Source organism: Aythya ferina (genome assembly GCF_964211825.1).
Source record: "Aythya ferina genome assembly, chromosome: 3".
NCBI classification, from domain to species: domain Eukaryota; kingdom Metazoa; phylum Chordata; class Aves; order Anseriformes; family Anatidae; genus Aythya; species Aythya ferina.
In genome coordinates this window covers 45492311-45513511 of record NC_140298.1, presented here as the reverse complement: position 1 = coordinate 45513511, position 21201 = coordinate 45492311, and the positions used below count along the sequence as shown (strand labels likewise).

The 21201-nt window shown below is 37.3% G+C and overlaps 1 protein-coding gene across 1 annotated transcript; it reads left to right on the top strand.

The window, feature by feature from the left end:
* Window positions 1-1190: 1190 nt before the first annotated feature.
* Window positions 1191-19906, top strand: CEP43 (centrosomal protein 43). Its single transcript, XM_084512562.1, has 12 exons — window positions 1191-1552; window positions 7900-7953; window positions 8416-8470; window positions 9524-9612; window positions 11054-11188; window positions 11937-12020; window positions 14068-14285; window positions 16918-17027; window positions 17639-17707; window positions 18437-18476; window positions 19071-19164; window positions 19643-19906. The coding sequence occupies exons 1-12, from the start codon at window positions 1466-1468 to the stop codon at window positions 19715-19717; spliced, it is 1110 nt and encodes a 369-aa protein (XP_084368688.1). The 5' UTR covers window positions 1191-1465; the 3' UTR covers window positions 19718-19906.
* The last annotated feature ends 1295 nt before the right edge of the window (window positions 19907-21201 follow it).

Sequence of the window (21201 nt, the reverse complement as noted above, 5' to 3'; positions counted from 1 at the left end):
TGTGATAACTGAAAATAAGTTAATTGTATTTTATAAACACATCATTTGAATTGCAACTGGGAATTAAGAATGAAGCTTAGTTACTCATGGTCTTGTTTCAAGCCTGACATTGAATCTTATAGACTCTTGCCATTTAAATCAATAACAGTACATATTTATTACTGAAGTAGAGCCACTCAAAGAACCTTTTCATGTGTTTTTTTTTTTTTTTTTTTTTTTTTTGATTCCATGTTTCTAAAGTCACACCTATAGACATAAAAGGACAACTAAAAAAGCCCAGTCTATTTAAAAAAAAAAAAAGTAATTTCTCCATTTACATTTATTTTGCAGCACATGATACGGTAAGATAGTCATTTTGTTTTTGTATGTAACTTACAAACAGAAAAACTCTGAGTCCCTTCTAAACTTTTCTATTCAATTTGAAGGTTTAATGGAGGAGTAAAAACGGTAAGTGTTGGCTTTATGTTTCCACACTTGTCTTGCTTCTGACAGGGTTTGAGAAATTAGATCTAAACTACTACTATTCTGCTTTAAAAAGCAGTGGTTTGGGTTTATTTTAACACATTTTTGCACTGCAACTCAAGACTGCCGAGACTGGCGCTGCTGAAGTCAGTCAATGTGAACAGGACAGTTGTAGGGGCACCTGTCCCCGGGGCTGTCTGCTATTTTTAGGGCACCACTGAGGAATTGGACAGAGTGAAGAGCATGCAGTGCCACCTACTGCACGTTTTCTGAAATTGTATCAGCTTCCAATGGTATTTTACTCCATCCACGAGGCAAATTTATTTACACTTTGGGTATAAGAAGCTTATGAAACTCTTTATTATGTATTTGAGTTCTTTTGAAGAAGATTCAGAGGAAGCTCAGCCTGGAAAAATTATAATAAAAAGGCAACACGCAGAGCTACGAATTAAACGTTACGACTCACAGACTTTATTTGTACACATAAAATCGCCTTGAAACCCCCACCGCCTCTGACGCTACCCTACACCTGCAGCATACCGCTGATAAAATTAGCGCCCTAGGCTGGCTTTTAACACTTGCGTGCCGGCTCCGTGAGGGAGCTGAGGGCGGGGGTGAGGGGCAGCCGCAGCGCGTGGGAAGCGCCTCGCTCAGCCCCGCCTGGGTCCCGGCACCTCCTGAGGGAGCAGCCGTTACGGGGGTAGCCGTTACCGCCCCAGCCGTTACCGCCGCCCGCTTTGAACTTCCCGCCCGCCCCTCGCCGGCCGCGCTGCCCGTTCGCCGCCGCAGTTTCCGAGGCGCTGCGGCCGGAGGGGCTCGGGGCGGCCGCGGCCCCGCTGCGTCCCCCTTGGGGCTGCCGCCGAGGGCGGCCCCGTCCCGCCGCGCCTCCTTCCCCCCCCGGGCCCGCCGCCGGCTCCAGCACCACCCCCGCGGCGGCGGAGGCGAATCTGCGGGCCGCGGGCCGCCGCTAGCGCGGTTTGGGCGGTTGTCAGGGAGAAGCAAGATGGCGGCGGCGGCGGAGGAGGACACGGAGCTGCGGGACCTGCTGGTGCAGACGCTGGAGAGCAGCGGGGTGCTCAACAAAATCAAGGTGGGAGCGGGGGGCGCCCCCGCCGCCCTGCTGATGGGGGCATGGGGGGGCTGCGGCCGGCTCTCGGCCCTACGGCCCCGCGGTGCCGCCGGCTCCCGCCGCGGTGCTCCCCGGCCGCTCGGCCCGCAGCCGGGGCCGGCCGGGAGGGGAGGCCCGGGGCCGCAGGAGCCTGCCCGGCCGCAGCAGGAGCCCGGCTCGGGAGGGGAGCTCACGGCCGCCGCCGCCGCGCGGAGCCCGGAGCCTGTGCCCTGTCGCGCTCGTGGTTACGGCGTGGCCGCAGGAGCTCTCTGGCTGATCTCCTGCTGCTGCCAAACCCGCTGGGAATAATCTGCCGCCGAGTTGTGTGGGATGGGGTCCAGAGGGTTTCTCTCAGCTTCATAGATCATAGAATCGTTAGGGTTGGAAAATACATCCAAGATCATCTGGTCCAAGCATCCCCCTACTACCAATGCCACCCACTAAACCATGTCCCTAAGCACCACATCCAACTTTTCCTTGAACGCCCCCAGGGATGGTGACTCCACCACCTACCTGGGCAACCCATTCCAATGCCTAACCACTCTTTCTGAGCAGCAATGTCTCTTCATTTCCAACCTAAACCTCTCCTAGCACAACTTGAGACCATTCCCTCTGGTCCTATAGCTAGTTATCTGTGAGAAGGGACCAAACCCTAGCTCCCCACAATTTTCTTTCTGGTACTTGTAGCAAAAAGCCACCATGGATAGCTTTAAGTGAGGGTCCTTGATGAGGGTCCTGTTTAAAGATAGCTCCCCCAACCCGTGCTCAAAAGGAACCATGGTAGCTGTGTCTTGGAGGTTTTCTAAAACTGGGAAGTGTCTGGGAGTGCTGTCTGCATATAGGGCATCAGTAACACTATGTTAAGAAACTTTGTTGAAGAACATTGTAGTGGGGTGTAGTGGGTTTCCAAGCCTGTAGCCTGGGCTTGCGTCAGTAACAATATGAAAACTGGTTCTTTGGATTCTTCTTCAAGTTAAAAGCTTCCATTAATAACTGGTGTATGCAGGTACTGAAGAATAAGAACTATTGAATCTCCTGCAAGCTCAAGGAGAGAAAAAGTTCAGGTATCAAATCAAAGGTCGTAGCATTTACCCTCAGAACTCTACTTCAAGCATTTCAAAAGGTGAAAGATCATTACAGGTATATCAGAAACATTTGAACAACTGAAATAGTTGATGGCAATGAGAGTATTGTTAGGTGTGTGTATGTGGTCCACTGAGTATTTGGCTAGTTGTCATACTTTTCAATACGTGATTATTAATTTTTTTTGCTCCTGCATTTCCAATGCATAATCACAGAACCACGGAATGATTTGGGTTGGAAGGGACCTTACAGATTGTCTAGTTCCAACCCCCTGCCACGTACAGGGACACCTCCCACCAGGCCAGGCTGCCCAAAGCCCCCTCCAGCCTAGCCTTGAACATTTCCAGGGATGGGGCATCCACAGCTTCTCTCTGGGCAACCTGTTCCCGTGCCTCACCACCCTCTTAGTGAAGGATTTCTTCCTAATTTCTAAACTAAACCTACCCCCTTTTAGTTTAAAGTCACCCTTTGGCCTATCACTATACTCCTGTGATGAGGTCCCTCCAATTTTACCATAGTCTCCCTTTAGGTACTGAAAGTCCTCCCTGGAGCTTTCTCTTCTCCAGGCTGAACAACCCCAATTCCCTCAACCTGTTGTTGTAGCCAGCCTTCTGATCATCCTCATGGCCCTCCTCTGGAGTCATCCTGATGCAACCATGTCCTTCTTGTTCTGGGGGCTCCAGAGCTGAATGTGGGGCTCCAGGTGGGGTCTCAGAAGAGCGAAGTAGAAGGGGACAATAACCTCCCTCAACTTGCTAGCTCATGTAACTCTGTTTTGAGTAGGGAGGGTTTTTTTGTCTAGATAGGTGCCAAAACAGGCCTGTTGGGCCACCTGTTAAATCTTTTGCATGGTGTTAATCAAATATAGCAATAATAAAATGCCAGTAACAACTTTTTATTTTTTTTAAAAAAGCATAAAAGCTTTTTTTTTTTTTTTTTTTTTTTTTAAAGCATAAGCCCATTAAGAAACTACAGCTCACATGCTCAGTATGACCTAATTCCTGCCTTTGTGCAGTATGCATGTTTTTGAACTGCTGGTGACAGCTTGAGTTTCATGTCAATATTTTTTTATTGTAGTCTTCACTATTCTCTAATATTAAAAGTGTGTAGTATCCAATATGGTGTATGTTATGCTCCAGGCAAACTAGCAAATGATTTACAAAAATACAATCTGCCTCCTATTTGCCAGATTATCTCTCTCTTTAATACTGAGAGTTACTGTTTAATAATTGGTAGGCTTATGGTTAATGCTACTCATTGAGTGAATTTCTCTTCTTTTCTTAATTGTAAACCTTAATTGACATACTAGTTTGTTGGCTGTCTGTTGATTGATAGCATTAATGATTTAGAGAAGTTGTTCTGCTGGTACATGACAAAGAGCCCTTTGTCTTCCAGAAGAACTTACGGTGAACGAGTCTCCTGAAATGGTTAGTTTTTAGTTTAGGTTATACCATGCATTTAAAAAAAAAAAAAAATAAAAAAAAAGCCTTTTGTTAAACTAAATTAAACATTGTTCTTCTCTGTGGTATTTCTTTATCTACTGTATATATGTCAGTATGTTTTATTAGGTTGTAGAACTGAGAGACATCTAAATATTATTGAAACAATTGTTTATTTTAATACTTCAGGATGAGCACTGGCCATTTTTTCAAAATGGATGAGGCTAGAAAGCTAACTAATAAATTTGAGCTCTACTGAAATAGATATATTAAACAGAAAGTTACATGACTGAAGTATAGCTGTGAGGTGTGAGGTACTACAGCTATAGGCAGCTTTGGAAGGATTACAATAAAAATGGAGTGATTTCAGTGGGTAAAATGTATCAGGCTGTCAGTGTATTATACATTTGGGAACACATAATGACTGGGTAATTTTTAGCAAAGAACTGATAGTGCATTTGTTCTCTCATAAAACATGATTTTGTAATGAATTACAATCGATCAGTTTCCTATTTTGAATTAATTTGGGTACACATTGGTAAAGATGTAAAATATTTAGCTGGAAAAGAAAAAAAAAACAAAACAGTTGTACAACCACTTGTGAAACTGTTCAGGGCTTGTCTATTTACATTAGGCTTTAAGCATTGGAGTATTTAATGAAGTCATATTGTGAAAACTGGGAAATGTGTAAATATGTTTGCCACTTGCAGTTGAGAATTTCCAGCCTTTTCTCTAAGCTGCAGTGTGTGTGCGTATATACACACAAACTGTGTACATATATATGCTGCCTATATACATGTATATAGCACTTAATGGACTGAATCTGATGAATAAGACTGCTTCCTAATGAATTCTGTAAACATATAAAATATAATTCTGGATATTTGTATTTCTGTGAAAATAATCACTGATACTGTAAACGTGATGCATGCTGTACAAATACAAATGATCATCTGTCTTGAGGAGCATGTGATTGTTCTTACAGAGAAGCTGTCATGAAATCACAGAGTCATAAATGGTTTGGGTTGGAAGGGGTCTGAAAGATCCTCCATTTCCACTCCCCTTGCCATGGGTAGGGACACTTCTCACTAGGTCATAATCTAAGGAAGAAAAGCCTTTATGCTGCTTATTGTATTGCTTTGTTATTTTGTTTTGGTGTGTGCCTTTCAATCTATTTCCTTCTGGAAAATTAAGTTTATGTCACCCGAGTTTTATAGCATCTCGGGAACTTGCTATTGCTAGAAATATGAGGGGAAAAAGCAATACAAATGTCATATGTTTGGTAATGCTTTTTTTGCCAACTGATACTCTTCTTGCCAATTTGGTTCAAACCCCAGACAGTTGAGGTGCTGGCAGATACTGTGTTGTAAGATAGAATAAAAATACTTTTTTTTTTTTTTTTTAAACGAGCTGTTAACTGCTTATGTGTAGGTCAGTTAAATTGTCATATTTGTTTTCTCATCTTTCTTCTAGTATTTTAAAAATACATTCCATGTATTTTAAAAGCATAATGCTTTTAAATGTCTTTGAATTATTAACTGCCGTGGTCAGTATGCTGCACACTACCATACGCCTGTTTTGTGCCTGTTTTTCTTAAAGCAATTCATATCCAAAAATCACTTCATTTCTTCGACTCAATGGGTTTGTTTTTTTTTATGTAACATCTATTTCTTATTTTTAGAGGTTAAATAAAATATGACCATTTATAATGATTTCAGATGAAATGAAATTCAACTTTTAAATATCAGTATGGTCCTCGTAACCTTGGGGATGTATCCTGCCTTCAGGAATATGAGAATGAGGACTGCATGTGACATCCAGAGTAAGCACATGATAAACACAGGTTCACGTATTTAGGGTTTATGGCTCAAAAGCTTTTACTGCTTCCTCTGTGGTATGGATTCTCCATCTTTCTTTTTCTACCATTCTTCATCTTTTCAGTTACACTGCCAGCAAGTTTATCTGGCTTAGCCAGGGAGGGCTGCTGTGTTGAAGGGTTTGCCACTTAAGCAGACAAAGAACAGTCATGGAAATTATTGGTCCTGCTTAGGGATGAGGACCTCACAGACTTTGCAGCTGGGAAGTGACAGGACAGAGGTAATAAAGTTGCTTTTTCCAGTCTGGTCCCAGCTTTGGATATGGGCTGGTACAGGCTTTTAGCCTGGGGTGATCACTTCAGAAAGCTTGATGTTTTGCCTGCTCTACAGAGGTAGATAACACTGTTTCTCCCAAGGTATGTGACAGTTATTTTGGAGTTAGGAAGTGGCGACAGTGAAAGTGAGGCAGGAGAGTGCTCACAGCAGCTAAATTTCATGTGTGCAAAAGGTTGTTTGAGCCTGTGCATCTGTGGAGTGGTTTCACAGCACTGGAGCAGATGGCAGCAACACATCACTGCACTTTGTCTGGAAGATCCATAAACAGTTATCTCAGTAGTAGTGCATTCTTTTACCATGTGAAATCTTATGCTACAGTTATTCACTGCCCTAAGCATGTACTGAACTGCACCATGTTCTCATGAGTGCATTATTATTAACAATGTTGAATGCAACCTTGCAGAAGGAGAGTTTTGCACCTCCAGCAGGCTATTTGCAGACCTCTGAGGTGATTTATTTTTAATTAAAGCATAACATTAAATAAACATCTTTTTTAGCAGTTGGTAAGAATGTAAAATGTAAAGTGATTTTGTAAGAATAGTATTAAATTTAATAGCTTCTAAGATTATTTGCTGATTGGATGCTGTACCTCAGCACATGGAAAAAAAATGAATTGCTGTATATGACCATTGCATACAACTGATGAGCATTTTACTCTTTTTCTGATAAGAAATCTTTCACATTTTTTTGCATGACTCTTTCCTTTAGAAAGGTGTCCAAAGGGAGTTATTTCTAAGTTGACTTTCCTTTCCTAATATACATGAGAAAAACTAGGCACTCTTCAAAATGTTCTTAATTTTAGTTATGGAAGTTGGTCTTTCTTTGCAAATCTTTCTTCTTTGCTGCTGACCAAAATGACATGCAGAGTAACTCAGTCCTTTATATTTGATGCAGTGTAATCTACTGTCTGCTTAAAAATGTCCAATTAAGGGTTGATTAAAGTGGTAAACTACTTCATCAAGTATAATAATGTATGTGTTTGTTTAGTATGTTTAGTGAAAGAAGCCGAGAAACTGCAGTGTTTAAAAAATAGGCTTAAGCTTAAACATTCAAAGCCTTCTTTAGAAGAATTGTGATCCTTGACATCGCCTCAAAGTCAGGCAAAACCTCAGTACAGAAGTATTTGAATGGCTGGAATCATGTTCTTTTCCTTGAGAAATGCTGGTTATTTGTGTGTGATCTGATGAGAAATAATAGGAATTTGTATACTTTAACATTAACTTTTTAAAATGTATTATCATAAGCTATTTGTTTGTCTTTCCTGAAAGAATTGTAAATTAAGGGTAGGTGTTTCAAAGCTGCATGAAAAAGCTGGATTTCTAACTCTCAGACAAAGGTAACAGGAGGTAATACAGGTAATCTGGAATCTTTTTGAGCATAAAGAAATAATTCAGGAAGTCTTGTATCGAATCCTCCCCTCACATACACACACCCCATTGCTTCTCTGGAAACTTTCTCAAACTTTCTCACCCTCGAGTCACATTGCCTGCAATCTTAAGTGTCTTAATTGCACTGATGTAGATTACAATCAATGTCAAGTTGCTTGAGGAGAAACAAATAGATGTTAAGATACTTGCCAGTTCTTTGCATTCTATTTGCATAGGGAAAACAGTGCTTGTGGAAATGCCATTCCTTTTTTTCTTTTATTTGGCAGGCAGAGTTGCGAGCAGCTGTTTTTTTGGCACTAGAAGAACAAGAGAAAGTGGAGGTAAGAGAATTTTAAAAAGTGTTTTCAGTTCAGCCTTCCTGACAGTTCTTAATGTAGTTCTGAATTAAAAATAATAGCTTTAATACATTATGTTTGTGAAACGTATCAAGAGAAAATTATATATTATTGCATAAGAGCATAAAGGAAACAAAGCAGGGACCATCAGGGTGTTTCCCAATATTTAGAAATAGGAATTGTCATATAGACTTTACTGTAAAACTATAGCTTTAAGTAACTGTCTCTGCTGCTTTTATATTGCTTCTGTCTAGTTGATCAGAATAACTTATAGATAGTAAAATCAAAAGATAGTAGAATCAACAGAAAGGTACATTTTGGTACAGTGTATTACGTGTGACAGGCATTATATGGATACACCAGAACAACCACTTGCTGTGATTTTTAAAAACTTTTTAGAAGTACAAGGATATTGTTAATTACCATTTGGTTTTTGCTTTTTGACAGAACAAAACACCTTTAGTAAATGAAAGCTTGAAAAATTTTTTGAGTACAAAAGATGGTAAGTTCTTTGATTACTATGCCTCTCAAAATAATAAAATAGTAAACAAAGGATTAAATCTCTTATTGGCAATACTATCTTGATGCTTTAAAGTATGTGTTTATTCCTGTGAGATAAATGTATTACTACTCCAGAATAGAATACAGTCTAGAATTTTTAATGTTGCTGAAGCTGTATTTTTAACTGAGGTGACTAATGCATTTAAGTTAATATTTCATGTTGAGTTGTGATTTTGCTATCTCAATAAAGCCCTTCTAGACAGTAAGCAATGAACACAGACTGTAGAGGTACAGTAGTGAACACATATAGGAGTGTTGAGGGATTTTTGAAACAGCAAGGAGGCCATGAATTGCTGCAGCTGAGCGAACCAAGCTACCAGGACAACTATGAGAAGTTCCCATGACAATGTTCCCACATCACCCGATTGAGGAATTTAAAAAATATTGTTGCCAGCAGCTGGCTTCAAGGACAAGATCTACATGACTGCTAATCACGAGGGGGTTGTTTTCTTGCAGGTGGGATTGTTTTCTTGCAGTTGTTTGTCTGAGTGCTTTTTACCAATAATCTTGTGTGAGATACTATCCGCCCCTGTTAAGTTTGCTACAAAAGTCAGGCTATTCAGGTAATAAAGGGAGAGCGTGATCTGACCATACCGGTGTCGTGTTTTTGGCTGTTCTTCCTGCAACATAGGAGAGGAGCCAAAACAACGTTTTTAAAGCCACTGAACAGTTAAAAAAAAAAACAAAAAATAATCATTAAGGCTGAGTTTTGTAAGCTATCTCTATTTATGCTCCTGCAGTATTGCTGACTTCAAATAATTCAGATACAACGGCTGAGATAGAGATTAGGTAATTAGCACACAAATTATGAAGTGGATGCGATGTGAGTTTGTGTAGTCAACTGTGGGATGGTAGCTTGCTGAATGTCTAAATGATACCTGTAGAAGTGTTGATTCAACATAGATGTTCATCCTGAAGCCATATACGTGCTATATTTTTGAAGTAATAATTGTTGCTGTCTGGTGTATTTTTACCTTTCTCATTTACTTTTTAGGTCGCTTGGTTGCAGGTCTTGTTGCAGAATTTCTACGTTTTTTCAATCTTGATTTTACGCTGGCTGTTTTTCAGCCTGAATCAAGCACAGTAAGATATACTGTTTTTACTTGGACGATATGCTGATTGTTTGGAGTGCATGGCACTGAATGCAGAAGCTACGGTAGATTTGTTTAAGCCAATCGCTTGTGTTTAGTCTAAGAAATTTTTCATATTTAGTCTACAAAAGGTATGCGTTGCCATAGATTTCCCAGGAAAACATGCCAATAAGAATGATCCTTGCCTTTCAAAAGTCAATGCTTGGCAATATGTTAAGTTTAAGATTTAAAAAAAAAAAAAAAAAAAAAAAAAACTTTTGTGAAACCCTAGAAGAGTATATATGACAGAATACTGCAACATTTTTTGTCGGTAATCTCACAGTGTCATATTATTGACTTAATATTGTTACATGAAGGTTTAAATAAAGTCAGTAATCTACTCTGAGAGAAATTTCGCTGAAACAATGAACTTTTATGAAGTGATTGTTTTTAGGTTTTTGATATTGAGGTAGTTTTTCTGTTATGTTTATTTTGTTGTCTCTTCGTGATACAAACATTTTTGTAGTAAATTTTGGGTTTGAAACAGTTTGACTTAACTGAAGAATTTCTCTTTACATTTCAAATGCTTGTTTTTATTGTTATTTTCACTTTAAATAGTTAATTTATTTTTAAAAAATAAAATCCATTCATTGACTTCTTATTTGAACAGTGATTTTCTTTTTTTGTCATTTGAATTGGATACTGATTTAATTGTTTTAGGAAAAAAATACTGCGGAAATGCACTGAGTACAGTTTAAATCAACTGGTGTTATAATAAAAAATAATTTTGCTGTTTCTCAGAAGTCCATGTGTCTTTTTAGGGGCTTAACCATATAAAATCCTATACGCTCTTGTTCTTTGCCAAATAATCTTTAGCTGTATTTATTACATTAGGACACATCTGTGCCAAGATTCAGATTCATGCTACCAAACAGAAACAGTCATGCTTTCTCTCATGCTGCTACTTGCTGTTGGGAGGAGTGCTTTGTTTGCAGCATGAAGGCATCTTATGCTCTTTGAAATGCTTTCTTTTTCTAACAAAAGCATCGTCTTCAGCTGTTGCAATGTTTTTCTGAAACTTGGCCAAAGTTAAGCAAATTGGCCAAGACTGCTGTGTATAATGCTGAAAGGTTTTACTTTGCCTTCATGTACTAGTCCCTGTCTCTGAGCAGTGTATTGCATTGTCTTATACTCGGTGTTTCAGTGTGTTTCTGTATTTAAAACAACTTCAGATGGTCAGTGATAAATTCACATACAGATCAGAAGTAAATGATTTAAATAGGCTATCACTTTATTCTATGTGTAACAGGAAGTCTTAAATAATGACTGATTATTCAGATTATTGCTATTTTTTAAATAAGACCAACAAGCTTTAGGAGTTAATAGAAAATATATGTAGTGTTTTCAGACAGTTATTTCTGTGTTGTGAGTTACTTTTATTTTTTTTTCCCTAGTTAAATGGCCTGGATGGTCGAGAAAACTTAGCTCGAGATCTGGGAATTACAGAAGCAGAAGGTACTGTGGGTGGTCCCCTGTTGCTGGAGGTTGTTAAAAAATGTCAGCAGAAAAAGATTTCAGGGAGTGGAGAAGTAAGTAGTTACATGTAATTTCTTTTTTCATAATCCTTTATTTTCAGTTCAGTTAAAAAAAAAAAAAAAGAAAAAAAATGAAATTAAGAGCGCTTGGCTAATGTGAATTGTTTCAAGTCTTTACTATATGGTTAGTATAGAATGAGAAGCTTTCAACATAGCTTATTGCAGAAACATGACTACCACTATTCTGTTACGTCTAAACCACCCCTTAACTAATATTCCGCAGCAACATACTAGCACAGAGTGAATCTGGAAAAGTGATGCAAAACATTTTGCCACTTTTTTTCCTATTTCTTTTGTGGTTAGATAACATCTTTAGCTGTTATGTTTTTTTATTCTTTGTGTACTTCTAGACTTTTCAGGTCTTATTAAGATAAAAATTGGTTTTGCCAAAGCTTTATAGCTCTTTTTAAGACAAATACATAATTTTAAAAATAAATATATGGAAGTACTGAATTAGCTGATAGCAGTGAGAGTAATATTTTAATATAGTATAATAATAAGTTGTTAATTAAATGAATGAAATCCAACAAACAGCATTTTATTAGTGTCTGTAGTGATTGTGGTTTGAAAGAAAATCCTGTGTACCTGAGATGCAGTTGATACATTAACCAAAGCTTAAATTTAGAAGCAGTTGTCATAGACTTCCTAACATATCAGCATAGTGTCACAACATGCTTACGGTATGATGGTATTATGGCATGAACCAATATATTTGAGTAAGTATTTGTGTGAAACGTTTTAGATTGCTCCAGTTCTAAGTGACAGCCTGTGCTCCACATCAAAATCATCAGATGGAAGATCAAATACACACCCCATACCAAGTAAGGTAAGATTATTTAAATAGAATGACAAAGCTATATAGCATACAGGAGAAGTGGAAGTTAGGACTCATGGAACTCCAGGTATAATTTCATTCACTTAAATGATCAGTGGATTTTTCTCCATTTCTCTCTACCATTAGTATTTTATTTCTGTGCTCAGATGCTTAAGATTTTGTAAATGGAAAAAGTGTTTGGATTAGGTGGCTGAGCCGGTAAAATGCCCGAAAAGAGAATATGTTAGCTAATGTTTTAGACATTTCTTTAGAGGAAGAAATAATATACAAGTTGTTTCTGAGCAGCAAGAAGAATGGATCAAGGCTTCTTACAGAGTAGGCCCTATATTTTGGCATGCAGCAGCAGCTGAGGTGGTGATCAGAACATTTTAATTTACATGCTCTTTCTAATGTGATGAGTTTCCAAGTAGAATATTAGTTCCAACAAGTTGGTATTTATGATTCTGCTTTTTATACCCATCTTCTTTTGCAAGTGCATCATAATTCCATTGAAGTGGGAGACAGACAAATGTGCTCAAAATGCTTTTCATGATCCAAAATCCTCGGTGAAAATATCTTCTCTCAGAAAGAGGCAACAGTTAGTTTCTGTATCAATAGCTGGTTTAAAAACAAACAAACAAAAAAAACCACAGCAACAGCTCTTGTTTGGACAAGTTAACCTCTAAGAATAAGTAGTAGATATCTTAATGGGACTACAGTTCTTCAGTTTTCCTGGTTCTCTCACTGTTTGGCAGCATAATGGAAGAATATTATGCCTGTGCACCATACTTGGGGTAAAAGTAATGCAGGAGGAAGAAATGTTAGCAAGTCCTGGCTGTAACAAGGTGAAAGTTAGCTGAACAATGTAGGTTTCCTGTTGGAAAATTGAAAATTTCTGGTGGATTTTCGGCAAATCTGAGCTGAATTGGCTCTGGTTGTGACTCAGCAGCCAATAGGTGTCATAGAAGGGATCGTGTAAGAAGAAACCAAGACCACAGCTCCTGGCAGCAGAAAGAATGACATTTGTTTAAGTGCAAGTGTGAAACCACATTCTGATTTATCTTATTAACAACATTAGACTGAAACCCAAAGTAGGCACGTTGCTCATTGAACCATTAGTCATGCTTAGCTTACCGCTACAATTTGAAAGTAGTTATTTCCCTTTAATAAAGCTTTAGGATATATGAATTCAAGCAAAGATCAACTGTTGTGCTCCCAGTTTTTCAGGTAAGATAGACGCAGCTCACTCCCTCAGGGCCCAAAAGAGAAAAGTGGCTGTAACTTCCCTTGTACTCTGATCAGGGTATTGCTAAACTCTTAATTTTCAGCAATTCCGTGTCTCAGGGACAGGGAATTAGAAAATTGTAACTACCACTTGCAGGTGTAAGTACTACTTCTTGTCCTGGAAGAACTGAGCTGCTGCCAGCAATCAAATGTGGTTCTGTGACTGAGGTAATATGATCTTGGTAGGCCTTTTTAAACTTCCATGGCCTGCGTTTTGAATTGACTACTTTAGCCTTCTACATTTACTTATTTATTTTTAAGATGATATAATTTGCTTGAGTTTAATTTATTTTGAAGATGATAGCTTTAATTCAATGCATTTTTTATAAAGAAGTTGCAAAATAACACTAAGAAAGCTTCACTTAACTTTCACACTTAAAAAAAAAAAAAAAGTATTCAAAGCTGGAACTTAAGAAGCAGCATGCGTGTAGATTGCCTTTTGTGATGAGTGACATCTTTCAAAATAAGTTGCTCTTATAATAGAGCTCATCTAGATAGAAAAGCTATGCAGAGGGTGGAACAAATTTTTTTAAAAGCAGCAATAGTAAAAAAAAAAAAAAAAAAAGCACCACTGTCTAAAGTGGTAGAAACAGCTTTTTTCTGTTGTATGATTTCTGATGATTGCAGGGGAGTACTAATAAAATCAAAATAACCAATGTCGGTTGGTATATATTATGCAACTGCTTACAATATTTTAAGAAATAAGTTAGTATGGTTTTTTTTCAAGAGAAATTACTTTTCCTTTCTGTGAAGTCTGTTTTCTTTATCTTTCAAGGTTGCTGAAAGCACTCAAAGTGATACAAGTGTCTCATCAGGGGAAGCAAGCAAAAGAAGCATTCATTTCCTACCTAACGAAACAAAACTAGATCCTCAGTTGCAAAACAAAGACTTAAATACCAAAGAAAAAAGTGACCCAGGTATGGATGAAGATGATGTAGAGGGAGATTCTTTTTTTGACGATCCTATACCCAAACCAGAAAGAACTTACGGCTGGTAAGTGACTTGGACTCTCTACTTGATTTAGGTTTCTTGTGCTCAATATTCTTGCAGACCTTCAAGAGCTAGATGACGTTTGATTATTCATACTTTGTAAGTGCAAGTGTTCAGATCTGTTCTGAAGTATTTTTTTCTGAAATGCACAGTGTCAAGTGTGATCTCTTGAATGTACCTGAGAGAGAAACCTCTATCATTTTAAGGTGCATCAGTTAAGTTGTGTAATGTCCCCAGGCTATTACTTTGGTGGAATGAACACATGAGGTACAGACACCAGTGTTTCTTCCTGCAGCAGAGCTGCAGTTGTGACCAGCACTAAAAGACATCAACAATGAGAGGGATGGTGTTTTGGATATCTGTACAACTTCGCAAGGAGTACAAAAAATCTGGGGAATGTGTAAACAGTAAGCATAAGGAAAGCTTTTTCACAGCTGAGGATTTCCTCTTCACACTGCAGCACCTTTTGCGTGCAGATCTGTTTTCAGCAAATTGTTATTCTTCCTGCATATGTCAATTTTGCAGACCTTTATGAAGGGCATTTTTAATTGGTCTACCATGGCTGTCTGATTACTGAAAAATACCTTTTGAAAGAATAGCTAGTGATTGAACTGTGCAACTGTTTTTTTTTTTTTTTTTTTTTTTTATATAAAACTACAGTTTATCTTTGCATTATCGCTGCAGAGTTGTGATTCTTTTGGAGCTTAGTTTAGCTAACTGTATTGAGAAGTGCTAAAGATTGTTTTATGGGGTTCTTTTGATGTGCTTCAGTAATTGGACAATTTTTCTAACAATTGGAGGATTGTCCTAGCATGGTAGGGGCTACCAGAAGAGGCTGTAGTAACATTTGCAAGTCTGTTTCACAGTAGCTCTCCTCAAGTTCACTTTTTCCCAGGCTACACTGATAGTGGGCAGAACAGAACAGTATAAACCTTTTTGTATTAGTGACACAGTGGATACTTACCCTTGAAACAGGATTGTTTGGGTACATCACAAAGTAATCATGCTAGGTAAGCTAGGTTTCTTTCCAAAAGATGAATGGACTGTTTGAGAAAGATTATTGATAATTCATTTTTAGTTAGAATAATAGAATATCCTGAGCAGAAGGGGCCCCGCAAGAATCATAAAGTCCAACTCCCATCTCCACACAGGACCACCCAAAAATAAGACCAGATGTCTGAGAGCATTGCCCAAACACTTCCTGAACTCCAGCAGGCTCGGTGCCATGCCCACTGCCGTGGGGAGCTTGTACCAGTGCCTGACCACCCTCTGGGGGCAGAACCTTTTCCTAACACCCAGCCTAACCCTCCCCTGTTGCATCCTTCTGCCATTCCCTTGGGCTGTGGATAATTGGATGTCTACAAAGAGCAGAATTGCTTTTTCTCAAAAAGCAGTGATTTTTTCTGTGGATAATACTGTGTGTTACAAATAACCCTATGATAGTAGTTCTTTTCTTTTTCTTATTGGAAATAGCAGGATTAAAATTGCATCTTTAGTGCATTTACTGTTCCATATTCAATAACATGGTTAAGTAGCTGTTAACCAAAACCTAACCTTTGTAGCATGTGGTTGCATTGCCATTAAACATGTTTAAATGATAATTTGTAATATTAAAAATCTAATAATTGAACTTAATCTTTAAACTGAACTATTAAAGGAATTCAGTCCTTCAGATATTGAACCAGAGATTGTTATTGAACTAAAAATAAAATAGGAATTACTGCAAATTATTATATTTGCAGGTCATGGTAGAAGTGTTTCTTAGGTTATTTGTTGATGCAGTGGCCAGGTGGTAGAAGCACAACAGACTGAACATCTTCTGGGTAATACCCATTTCTCATTCAAGCATTTTCATATCACAGGGCAAATTAACTCTGTGGGTATCTTTCTTTAATGCCTACTAAAAAGAACCATACAAGAAAAAAGACTCTTAATTATTGATTAAAATAAGGATTTTCTTAGTGGAGAAACTTCCTACAGAAAAAATGATTTTCAAATTACATCTGTAGTAGAGTCACGGTCTACTGACTAATTTTCACTCACCCTCAGTCCCTGACCTGTTGTTCAAAATTTAAGTGGTAAAATATATGGTATTTTGGTTGTCTAGGTATAATGAACAATTTAAATGATGTTCATTCTTAATAGGAATACAGTCAGAATAAGAGTTCCGGTAATATTAAATGTGAAAATATTGATCTCATTTTTAATAATAGTCTTTCTTTATTTGTAAGAACTATTTGAACTTTGCACTTCGAATATATGAATGGAATGTGTAATAACCAAGTAAGCTTTAACTGACGGTGATGAGATCCATCATGCCGTAACAGAGGGTTTTCATTCTGTGGACTGATTGCTGTTGGGATTAATAGTTTTATTAGACCTAATCTTTTAATTGTAAAACAAGCTGATTTAAATACTGATTTACATTTGAATCTTTCTTCTTTTGGCTGTGTTTGTCCATGGGGATAATAAAAGGCTCCTTGATAAAAAAAAAAAAAAAATATATAAATGATGATGCTGATATAGGTGCAGGAGGTCTGTCTGTGATGAAAGAAATCAGAAGTCTTTGCATGGAGAATGTCTCCGTAGGCATTTTGCAGCACTCCGGAATACTTGTTTATTTGGTTTGTTTTAGGAAAACTGAATCCAATAAAGCAGGAGGTCTAGCATCCCTTTCTGATGCACCGCCTCTGAAAAGTGGGTTAAGTTCCCTGACTGGTGCACCTTTGCTAAAGGAGCCTGATGGTAAGCGTTTATGTGGTTTTGTGTTTTGTTGAATGTAGGAGATATTTCCCATAACACAATGAAGGTCTGTACATTCAGATACAAATATGATGTAAGTTGACTTTGTGGCCCCCTGCTGGCTGTAACATGCTTTACAGTCATGCTTATTTCACTGAGTGATGGCATACTGTTTATGTAATGCACCCCAGTGGTAGCATAATAGAGCAAAATTTTTCCTACAGTCCTTTTTTTTTGTGTGTAAAACAGTTTTCAGGAGTATAAAATCCTATGGTTCGTTTTTAACTGAAACTACTTGGGTCCTTTCTACTGCTGTTATTTGCGCAAGTTCCTTGGACACTTAAGGATATTTGTAAAACCTGCTCCTGAATATTGGGATATTGTCTGTGTTTCTTGCTCATGTCTTTAAATGTTAGCACAGTTCAAACCTGAAAATTGAATGCAATATTGTCATGCTATATATATTTTTATATATACATATACATATATATAAAAATTATATAAGGTTATTATAAAAGACCACTTTCTATAAATGGTTGATGGGTATGTTTAAGTGGGAATTTATTAGAGTCACAAGCCAAATTTCTGTTATAAATGGTTTGGTTTTCTTACAGATTTGAATAGAAATTCCGTTTTGAAAGACCTGCGGTTGGTGAATGCAAAACTGGGATCTTTAGAATTAGGCAAGTAGAAGCAACACGAGCTCTGATATTTCAAACCCTAAGTTCTGGCACAGCTTTATAGAGGAATCTGAGAAGCTGAAAAATACATATTGAACTACGATTTTCAGCTTCTGTTATTCTGTTGAACACCATTGTGAGACTTGCTGGAATTAGGAGCAAGATCCCATATGAAGGAATACAGAGAAGTGAGAACCTGAGTTTTGTGTGCAAATCAGTGTTTCACCCATGCAGCAAAAATTTGATTCATTCCACGCATACATTTTCTAATATCAAGTGTCTCTGTTTCTAATAAAATAAGGATAAACATCTGTTTAAAAAAAAAAAAAAAATAACCAGACAAGTCTTGCTGTTTTTCAGTGGCATATTTACTTGCCCTCCACACCTTTTGAAAATTGTCCTGAAGGCTTTAGCAGCAGCAATTAGATGTGATGCGAGAAATATCAGTTGTCTCCAAATACAGCTGCTAAGTGTTTAAATTTTGTCTTCAGCAACACTGACAATATTCTGGAAGTTTGTATCTGATTTCAAAGCATTATTTCAGTGTGAAAGAGATTGAGATTAATCACAAACATAAACTCGGCTTCTCGTCCTAATCTGCCTAAGTAGTTTGATCTGTTCCCACTATTGCTGTCCATAAAAGTATGTGTCTCAGTGCAGGAATAGATTCTTCTCTTGCATTTTATGAAAAAAAAAAACTCATTTGATTAATACCATTTAAAAATTCTATAGGAAACGGAGATGACGATGAGTATGCTGATGACTTCAACAGGTAAGAGATGTTATTGCAGTAACTTAATATTTCAAACATTATAAACATATATATATCTATTGATATATTTACATTATTTCCATAATATTTCAGCCAGTCATGATTGCTGGACTCTGCTAGTATCTCTGAACTCCTTTAAATTTCAATTAAAAATAAACTTAAAAGCCAGATGCTAACTTTAAGATGCTCTCTAACTTCAAGTTGCTTTTTTAATGGAAGTTCTTTTCTTGAACTGTGTACTTGACAATGTTTTAACATTTTAACTAATGATATTAGGGAATTAATAGGGTGAATGCTGAATTATTCCAGTATAAAATAAAGCTTTATGAATAGTCAGTAATAAATATTTAAGAGCTTCATCCTTCTAATGCAAAGATATTAGTGTTGTAAACTGCAGGATTACAGGCTTAAGCCAGTATTTATCATGGCTTCATCTAGGTAGAAGGACTCTGATTATTACTTTTTTTTTAATAATTTCATATTTAACTTGCTAAGGAGTGAAATCAAAATCAAATGTCAAGTATAAATTATATGAAGATGAATGTAATGCTTGGATGTTTGAAAAGAAAGTTTTAATTATGGTTTTCTTTCTAGTACTAGCCATCGCTCAGAGAAAAGTGATATCAGTATTGGCGAAGAAATAGATGAAATTTCTGTTGAAACAGAAGACTTGAATGCCAGTGATAAAGTATGATTCTTTTAAATTTTTTCTTCTTTATACTCTTCTCATCTTGTGTTTTTAATTTTTAATCCCTTGTGAAAGAATGTACTGTTACATATTCCAAAGTTATGTGTTGAAGTTGTATAATCTATTATACTCTGTATTTTTATACCTAGTATCATGTTATATATACCTAGTATCATGTTAGATACTATACTGATTTAAAAACAAACAAACCAAAAAAAAAAAAGCAACAACAAAATTGTTCAGTAGTACAACCCACTCTATTTCAAGGCAAGTAAAATGGATTTGAGACTGAGTTAGTATCCAGCAAAGGAATGCATTATCCCTTTATCTCAGGATCTATCTAAGCACCTCCTGGTGTTAAAGTCCCAGTGAAAGAGCTTGAGGCCAAGAGGATGGGGTGATAATATGAAGGACTATATGAAATAATGCTTGTTTTTTTCTGTGCTTTCTGAGTTTGTGATTTCATTGATTTTTCTAGCTTGAAGACATCACACAAGACCACACCATTTCTCAGTTAAGTGATGTTGCAGATTATCTAGAAGATGTGGCATAGAACTGAACAGCAAAAACGTTTCATTGTGCTGGACTAGAAGACTGCTGTGGACTGTTAATTTCAGACAATCACTTTTGCTGGAATGTCCACTCCCTATTTGTGCCTTGTTTCAAAAAAACTGTAGGTGGAGAGGGCTTTTAAATATTCTTAACCAGAACTAAATGAAACTGTGTTCCTGTTTGAGTCTGATATTAGAATTATTTTCTTCATTTGGTTCAGCCAAACCTATTACAACAGGAGTTGGATTTTCCAAGCAGAATGTCCATTGCTGGCAATGGGCATAATAAAAAGCAATGCATCAGAGAACATCTACACAGAGGCATATGGCTTTATAATGAATTTTTTTTTTTTTTTTTTTTTTTTTTAGAGATAACCAAAGCAAGAACCTTCAGAGGTAGTGCTTCAAACTTCTCGTAGTTTTTAACACAGTTTTTTCGAGTCAGCATGTCATATACTTACAGTAAATCTAGCCACAATACCTAGTTGCTCCAGACTTACTTGAAACTACAGTTTTTCAGACTTCTCTGAAAGTCAGACTTCTTTTTAAAGTCATATCAAGTTAAGCATATCTGAACTCTCAAATCTAAATTTAGCTAAATTTAGTACTAATCTGAACTCCAAATATTCTTGTTTAGATACGTTTGTCAGACCACTGATGGCAAGACCTAAGCTGTTATGTATGATAATTTCATTGATGTTACTGGTTGTTAAATCATGAAAAGTAATTCTGGAAGGATCCACAAATCATTAACTAAATCTTCCTGATTTTTTTTTTGTTGTGTTTTTAATAGTGTGGTAATGATTTGTGGAGCTTTTGTTATTGAGGGCTCTTCCTTTGCTGTAAGCACACTTTCATTCTTGAAAATCCTTGTACGAAAACGAGCGAGCGCCAAAAAGTGAAACCACTAACTGTCTGTTTTTCAGATTCTAACTGCTGTACGGAAGTAAATCCAAAAAATTAAAAATACGATACCGAAGATGTTATTGACACTAAGTTCTAGCTAAGAGCAAATTTCTGTATTTTCATTGTAGTTTTGCAAAACAGGGTCAGTAATGGAAACATTGACAGTTCCTTAATGATACTATTGTGCATGGCGCTGCTATAATATATAGGTCATGGACATTTAAAATACTGAAACTAGACTTCGAAATGTGCACTTTCTGAACATTGTGAACACGTTTGGAAAATATACATGTACATGAATATAAATAACTTAATCATTTTTTTTAGACTTTATAATTTTTTTTTAATTTTTTATTTTTCAGGAAAACCATTGGCCTCTCATCAATGGCCACCTCAGAAGTAGCATGCTAAACTAAAGCCATTGGTTAAGCATATAGAGCTGCTACTAGCTTTGGATGCTGACTTGGATCTTTCTTGCACTGGGCCAGCAGGCATGGAGCAGTGCTGGAAAGTTAGGCTTGTACAGTACATAAATAATGAGAGGAGGGGGAAAAAGTGTGCCTTTTATTTATGTGCACCC

What these genes read in the sequence shown, in the direction of transcription:
- CEP43 (XM_084512562.1), top strand. Translation starts at nt 1,466, where the DNA reads ATGGCGGCGGCGGCGGAGGAGGACACGGAGCTGCGGGACCTGCTGGTG. An exon ending in TTTGCTAAAGGAGCCTGATG is followed by an intron (nt 17,028 to 17,638) that starts GTAAGCGTTTAT and finishes GTTTTCTTACAG; the next exon opens with ATTTGAATAGAAATTCCGTT. An exon ending in ACTTGAATGCCAGTGATAAA is followed by an intron (nt 19,165 to 19,642) that starts GTATGATTCTTT and finishes TGATTTTTCTAG; the next exon opens with CTTGAAGACATCACACAAGA.